Source organism: Ictalurus punctatus, chromosome 3, assembly GCF_001660625.3.
Source record: "Ictalurus punctatus breed USDA103 chromosome 3, Coco_2.0, whole genome shotgun sequence".
Classification (NCBI taxonomy): domain Eukaryota; kingdom Metazoa; phylum Chordata; class Actinopteri; order Siluriformes; family Ictaluridae; genus Ictalurus; species Ictalurus punctatus.
Window position 1 is genome coordinate 19242833 of NC_030418.2, and position 8476 is coordinate 19251308.

At 38.5% G+C, this 8476-nt stretch overlaps 1 protein-coding gene across 1 annotated transcript; it reads right to left on the reverse strand.

Moving 5' to 3' along the window:
• Positions 1–227: 227 nt before the first annotated feature.
• si:ch211-223a10.1 (uncharacterized) lies at positions 228–8107 on the reverse strand. Its single transcript, XM_017464091.3, has 10 exons — positions 7792–8107; positions 4127–4262; positions 3867–3977; positions 3542–3674; positions 2215–2393; positions 1993–2066; positions 1716–1878; positions 1535–1617; positions 1250–1440; positions 228–1002 (listed from the first exon to the last, which is right to left on the reverse strand). The coding sequence occupies exons 1-10, from the start codon at positions 7898–7900 to the stop codon at positions 541–543; spliced, it is 1641 nt and encodes a 546-aa protein (XP_017319580.1). The 5' UTR covers positions 7901–8107; the 3' UTR covers positions 228–540.
• Positions 8108–8476: the final 369 nt, after the last annotated feature.

Consider the following 8476-nt stretch of genomic DNA (forward strand, 5'->3'; position numbering starts at 1 on the left):
GCTGGACTGAGCATGTCTGCTCAGTGGCAGTTCTATAATGGTCCCTTTCCACTGATGGCTGACAAACTGCATAGCTGCAGATGGGCTACAGTCAGTAATATTTGGTGGGTGGACCTGAGCAAGTGCCAGTGACTGCAGGTATAAGCTCAGTATACCCAATTCCATCCTGTTAATTTTATATCCTTAACAAAAACATTCCGAGCACATGAGACTCCAAGGTAACCATGTAAGACGATTATCATATATTGTATTAAAATATTCAAAAGTTTATGATCTGTGTATGAACAGTATGAATACATTAAATGGTTCAGTGCAAAAGTTCAAACTAACTCTTTGGTCAATATGAAAACAGTGGTGTACCAAACAGTGAGAAGATGAAATGCCTCCTCTGTAAGAAGCACACAGTGAAACTTGTTCAGTTTAAAAAAAAAAAATCAATTAAAACCAACTCCAAGTGACATCAGTTATTCCTCAATCTTCATGAACTATTAAAAATTACTGTAAAGCTGCTGTCTGTATAGAAAGTCACTTGTGTTACAGTTAAATATCAACAGCATTTTGATTTTGACACCTAAAATTCTTCCCTTCAACCAGAAACAAAAGAACTGTGGCCACACGCTTGATACAAGAAGACTTCTTATGGTGACATTGTCTGAAGTACATGGTGCTTCCAGTAGAGATGGCATTAAACTGCTCAGAGAGCAGCCAGGTCTCCCACAGGACAGCAAGTGCATTGATTATGAGAAGCAGAAGCACCCACGCTTCTCTCATTGCTATTGAGCTCCAGCTAAAACCCTCTTCCACCTTCGACCTCCACTGAAGGTAATATCCAGCAATGCTGACGAAGAAGAGCTGAGCCACTATCATGGCCAGTAAGAAGAGTAAGAAGACACGGTGGTTGTTCCGGCCCACGCAGCGGTTTAGGAAGAGGCAGTGGTGATCATAATCCATGACACAAATGTCACACAGACGACAGTGCTTACAGTTGGCCACTTGGAACAGCTAAAATGATAAATAGGAAATTAATGAGACAGAAATCTAATATAAATTAGATTAAATTGATCTAATAAATTAGATCTAAATTGAGAAGAGAAATTATATTATTAATTATTAATTATAAATTTACAATCAAGATGACTAGCAAAAAATAAACAAACAAACAATAATAATAATAATAATAATAATAATAATAATAATAATCCCCATCAGTAAAAATCAAGACATTCCGTCTGCTATGGAATTTTCTCACCTCACAGTAAATACAAAACCGACTGAGATTCTGATTAGACTCCACCAAGTCTGCTATGCTGGAGAATCTAGGATCTGTATCGGCTGCCTGCAGTTGTCCTGGATCCTGGGTTAGAAGCTTCCAGAAAAGCCAGATAACCACAGAGAAATTAAGTACTGTAACATTTAAGAGAGCATAAGCTGGCCAAATATGTACTAGGTTAAGGGCAACGTTAATGTAGTGTGTATCAGAACAATCAAAACAGCTTTTATGCAGTGTATATCAGCTTTTGCCAGTGAAGGATATTAGGTAGAATTTTATAGTAAAAGCAGATTAAGGTATGAATCATGCCTGCAGTCAAAGTTCCAAGATAGATGGGATTTGGTAACCTAGAAGCGAAAAACAGAAGAAGAAAATTTTTTTAAGTCCAAATAAACGATTTGATAAAATAGTGTAATGACACGGGATAGTAACATAACCCTCTAACCTTTGATAGTCACTCATTCTGTGGTACTGAGACAAGGTGACTTTTGCCAGCAAGGGAAAGAACAATCCACAGAGCACACCTCCTTTTTCTCCCAGGGACGCAGCTATGAGTAGCACCACTGCCCCACTGATACTCGGCAAAAGAAGCGTCCAGTAGTACAGCACTGTATTAGACATAAAAACACAACATCCATCAGAGTAGAAATCCTCACATACATAATCTAGTCTGTGTGTGTGTGTGTGTGTGTGTGTGTGTGTTTGAGACAGTTCAAAACTACCATATGATTCTCTGGGCTTCTGATCCTTTGGTTTGTTGATGAACTTCACGAACATTTTGGTGAGCTGCCGATGTCTGAAATACATAAAGATAAAGAATGACACAAACGTTGACAGAGAACAAAGGTGCATGTGATTTTGCAGAATGATGTCTTATGGCTTAGAATTGTTACGTCTCCACTCTGAGAGGAGCAACTAACGACGAATAGCGGTGTTAAACACACCTACAAGTCGTTCCGCGACTGCAGAGGTCTAAAGGTGTGAGGCCACTGTGGGTTTTCACGTGTAAAATGTGGAGTCCGGTGCTGCGCAGCAGTAACCAGCACACTTCAACTGCGCCTTTCTCAGCAGCCACGTGCAGCGCTGTTGCCCCCTGGTGGTCTACTGCATCTGCTAAGCATCTCTGATTAGGGAGAGAAAAAAATAAAATCAGCTGCAAGAATATATATTATTAAATGTTTGATCCTACGATTTCTACCCATGTTACGGCCTGACAGACACACGTGTGTTCAAATGATTAAAGACTTACAGTGATTGGGTTATGATGGCATTGTCCTAAAGCCAATTAGTAAAAATCCCTGAAATCTCTGTCTGCTCCACTTCACTACAGTGACCTAGTAAAGGTCTGTACATAGACAACTGTTAATGAACCTCCTAAAAAATATGGCTCAACTTTCCCAGTAACACTGTTAATGAACTAATAGCTTTAGAGGTATACTGTATGTTTAGACAATCGAACACATTATCCACACATCTACGCTAGTTTTCACTCCCTCTTATTTACTCTTTAAATGAGCTTACAATATACAAATTTGTTTAAATTTGGTGGCAAATGTGTAAATGCATGCCTGATCTCCTTTATATAGATGAATGGATTAAGAAATATTTCAGTCAGTGTATGAGGAAGCAATAAGGAAGGTGACATTGCATATATACAGTATTATATGATGACATCTCAGGATGTTTTAACAAAGCATGATGAAGTTGAATTCTATTGCAACTTTTAAAAAATGTTTTAATGAAAACAGTTTGTTTTATTATTCTTGCTTTTTCCTACTACTATTTCACTTTAAAATAAAAGAAAATATTAAATATTCGAGATATTGAATTCAACGTTTTAAATATTTAAACATTCTAATTTTATTTTATATTTATTTCCTATTTTAAAGGGAAAAACAAATTAAGATTTTCAATGTGGTTTTAGATTTTAGGACCCCACTGTATATCTATTATTATTATTATTATTATTATTATTATTGTTATTATTATTATTATTAATAATAATAATATGAATATGAATATGAATAGTAGTAGTAGTAGCAGCAGTGGTGGTGGCAGTAGTAGTATTGCAATGAAGATTTTATTTAAGGTCTAAAATAAGTCTAACAATTTAACACAAAATAAAATATTCAGTACAAAAATATACTGGATGTTCCACTTTTGAGTGGAAGTCCCTGAATGTTATAAAAGCGCTGAGAAACCTAAATATATAAGTGTATTGTGTCAGAATTATAATATTGTTGTACCTTCCAACCCAATTCAACAGCTTACATTTTCTCGTAGCAGATACTGGACCACATCTGTATTCCCGGTGGATGCCGCCATGTGTAGTGGAGTGATCAGGAACTTATCAGAATCTGAGAATCGGAACATGGTCGTCTCCCAGAGGTACTGCATGGCAACACTGCTCATCAGACAGCAGTGAAAAAGATTATCAGTGCTATGAGATATTATCAATGTTCGCTCCCAGTCCCAGCAATGGCCCTTTGCTTGTCCTGTATTCACAGGAATTACATTAATGCAGAACAGGACACAGGTTGCAGATGAGCTGAGCGTAATGTTTAAATCAGATTAAACAGAAAATTGAGTTACTCACATGCTTCCTCCACTGACTGCATGATGCAATGATGTTTTCCCCTGCTGATCTACAATGTGCAGGTCTGCGCCCTGCTGCAACATTTTGTGCATGATTCTGATGTTGCCATGTCTGTTACAGAAAAATAAATAAATCACAACGCACATACTGCACCAGTTGCTAGACAAAAATGTGGGTGGAAAATGTGCTGTACACTATACTGAATTCTGCTATTAACAACATGAAATGGAGAGAGATCTTGTCATGAAGGGACTCCATACCGGCAAGCAAAGTGAAAGGGGGTTTGTCCACTATCACAGGGTATGTTGGGGTTCGCACCACTGTTCAGGAGGAGTTCAGCTATTGGCTGATTCCCATGAAGAGCCGCAAAATGGAGGGCAGTAAATCCACCCCAACCTGAAAATAAAACACGTTCTTACTTTCCAATGATTACGTGTGATGCTTGCAAATCCAGACGGGCTAGCCTTCATTCCCATAAATTAAGTTGTGTAATAAAGTGGAATGACACAGGAAAAAAGTACTGAACAGGCTAACTGAAATTTATTTAATATTTAGTGGAGAAGCCTTTGTTTGTAATGACAGCTTCAAGACACTTCCTGTATGAAGAAATTAATCGGCTGCAGTATTCAGGTGTGATTTTGGCCCATTCTTCTAAAAATATTGTCTTTAAATCTTGTTCAACTGGATTCAAGTCAGGTGATTGACTGGGCCATTCTAACCCCTTCTTTTTTTCCCTCTGAAACCTATTGAGTTTCCTTTGCTGTGCTTTGGATTGTTCTCCTGCTGGAAGGTCCACCAACGTTTCATCTTAATCATCCTGCTGGATGGCAGCAGATTCTTCTCAAGAATCTCCCGGTAAAGGGATCCATTCATCGTTCCTTCAATTATATGAAGTCTGCCAGTACCATGTGATGAAAAACAGCCCCACACCATGATGCTTCCACCTCCAAACCACACTGTTGATATAGTGTTTTCAGGGTGATGTGCAGTGCAATTTCTTCTCCAAACATGGTGTGTAGTATGACAGCCAAAAAGTTTTGCTTTCGTCTCACCGGACTACACTCTCCCAGTATTTCATAGGCTTGTACAAATGACTTGTAGCAAACTTTAAACGAGCTTCGAGATGCCTTTTCTTTAGTAATGGAGTCCTGCAGGTGAGCGTGAGCAGTGAAGTGCATTGCCTATTGTTTTCTCTGTGACGATGGTACCTGCTGCCTCCAAGTGTTTCTGGAGCTCTTTCCGAGTGGTCCTTGGCTCTTGGGCTACTCTTCTGACTATTCTTCTGACTCCCTGGTCAGAAATCTTGTGAGGAGCTCCTGTGTGTGGTCGGTTGATAACAGAGTGGTATTGCTTCCACTTGCAGATAATGGCCCCAATGGTGCTTACAGGAGGATTCAGAAGTTTTGAAATACGTCTATATCCAATTCCATCAATATGTTTTGCAACAATAAGGGTGTGATTCATAAAATCTGCTAAATGAATAAAATAGCTGCGTTTACATGGACAACAATAATCCACTCTTAATCCGATTAAGACCATACTTTGATTAAGAAACTACCATGTAAACAGCAATTTTTACTTACCTTAATCTAATTAAGGTCATAATCGAATTAAGCTCTAATCGAATTAAGACAGGTGGAGTACTCCTGTTTTAGTCGCATTATGGACGTGTATTACAGACATGTAAACACCTTAATCACATTATGAGCATCGTGTGAGAGTTTTCACCGCATTTTGCGACAGGACACGATCACACACGACAGTTTTACATTTTATGGCAAACAAGAGAGCATGGCTGCGTCCCAAATCGCATACTTTCCTACTATAGGCCTGTAGTGGGAAAAATACATGTATCTCGGCTACTATATAGATGGTAACTACGCGATTTGAGACGCAGCCCATGGCTTCAAGCAGTTGTCTATTAGCACGTATAGCATGACAAATAATTAACTGCACTTAAAGCGTTCGTAAAAAATAAATAAATAAAAACACCCAAAACTGTATACAGTACCGTAACGAAGACGAACTGTATGTTGATATGTGAAATTCTGGAGGGATGGCGGACGGCGGTGACGTAATGACGCGGGCTGTTAATTATGTTCTATAACTTGTAAAACGGGAACATGACAGGAGTACTCTAAAAGCAACTCATGTAAACACCTTAATCACATTATTATCTTAATCAGAGTAAGGTCACTAATTAGATTACTGCTGTCCATGTAAACGTAGTCAGTGTGAAAGTCTTGGGAGAACTCTTTGCTTTTACCCATCATGAGATGTTTCTTGTTTGTCACCTTGGTAATGCAAAGCCTTTTTGTAGACCATCAATTTACTAACCCAGCTGATAATAATTTACACAGTTAGGAGGTATAATTACTTACAGATTTCAGCTGGTTCCTTGCCTTGGAGAACAGCTTTTTCTTAGCTCGTTCAATATTTTTTTCCTGTGTCATTCCACTTTATTACACATAAATATATTTATGGATTTTAATGTTGTGAATTCTTTATATTTCCAGATGTCTTGAGTTAATACTGATGTCTGATGAAAACTTCATGTGAATAACCTCAGTGGAAATATATTTACTGAAAAAAAGTTGATGTGTTCAATACTTATTTCCCCCAATGCATGTTGGCCATTTATTGGTGGCATATTTAAACAGCATTATGTTTTAGAAAATGTTTTATTTGTTTGGAATATATCCTGCTTGTTTCCATAGAATCAGTTTTCTTCATTGTATGTAGCCTTACTATGGGCCCACATAATGGTTCGGACCTATAACTTCTTTGGGACACACACACACCCCTTCACACCCTTACACATCCCTCCCATTTATTCGAGCTGTCAGAATGCCTACTCATAAATCTGGTGCTGAAAAACGAAAAGAAAAGAAGAGAGAGAGAAAGATGACATCATACAGCCAAGAGAGCAAATGGCGAAATTTCTGAAACTGGGAAGACAGAGTGAAGAATCAAAGAAGCAAGGTTGGATATGTTAATGCATGTACCACTTTTACACTAACACGTGTATGGTTCTTCACATGCGGCCACAGAACGCTGACTTATGCTAGCCTACAGTGAGCTAACGTTAGCCCAGCGTTTCACCGTTTCCCCCAAAGCCTAGTCGCTTCTTAAGGCTTTCATTTTTCTACCTCAACAAACTCCGCTCTTCTGCGCCTCCATAGAGAGCCAGTTGGCACAGAACGTGAACTTCAGTGACATTATACACGACTTCGCTACCAAAAAGGTGCAGTGGGTGGTATTGTCATTCTGTTTACAGTGTAGTTTCTTAATCAGAGTATTGTTTTAATTGGGTTAATATCGGATTATTGTTGTCCATGTACTGTTTTAGGCTTTAGGCTACTCGATGTTTACGAGACGTTTTTGAGTGCATTTTGTTGAATGAATGTTTTAATGACAGTTGTCCTAATAGTTGTTCGCACGAATAAAAGATTATTTCGAATGGTTACCGTAGGTGCAGCGCAAACTCTGTTTTGAACAAGCTTCAGGTTACATAATCAAGTTTGGTGAACGTTTTTGAATGACATTTTGTTGAATGAATGTTTTAATGACACTACAGTTGTCCTAATAGTTGTTCGCACGAATAAAAGATTATTTCGAATGGTTACCGTAGGTGCAGCGCAAACTCTGTTTTGAACAAGCTTCAGGTTACATAATCAAGTTTGGTGAACGTTTTTGAATGACATTTGTCAGCAGTTGTTTGAATAGTTGTTAATAAAGCATGGCGCAGAATATCCCAAGCCAACTGTAAAGGGAAGGGGGGAAATTAAACAGTTTTGTTCCGGGCCCCGGCATAACTAATACCGGCCCTGCTGCAAACAACAACAAGAAGAGACGAAATGCTGTTAAGTCCATGACTCCTTTCCGGCACAGAGGCCTGATTAACACAGCTGTCTGAATAACCCACCTCTCTGTTTCAGGATGGTTCGGTCCTGTTGAATGAGCAGCTCCACTTGTTCACCATCACCCCTTTGAACCGCCTCAAACACACAGCTTCCTCCAGTCACCAGCGACATTGTGCCACAGTTATAACCGACACCTATATAATACTATTCATCCCCGTAGTCTGCACACTTTAATGGAAAAGAACAGTGCTCTTCAGTCGGTGTAATAAACCAACGATTTTACACCGACCAACACACTAAAGATACAGAAACATCAAGACTAGCGTGCGCCGCCAAACCTGATTGGACAGCCCCGATTCTTCTTCTTCTTTTTGTTTTAATGGCGGTTGGAAAACCACTAAAGGTGCATTACCGCCACCTACTGGACTGGAGTGTGGGCAGTAGATTGACAGAAAAAAACAAAATAAAATGAAAACAAACAAAAAGTAATAATAATAATACCAAAACAATAATTAATTAATAAAAGAAAATAAAGAGATAAATAACTATATACTAGATATTCCTACTAGATTACTAATTTCTCTCACTTATCCCAGTAGTTCAGCCCCGATTCTCACATCTGATTGGGTTCTTGTATTCACGTGATTACCGATAACATAAACCTAACTGAGCTTCAAAGTACAAGTCGAAAAAAAAATAATTAATAAACGTTCCAGCATATTAACGTTTGAAACATTTTAGGTTTCT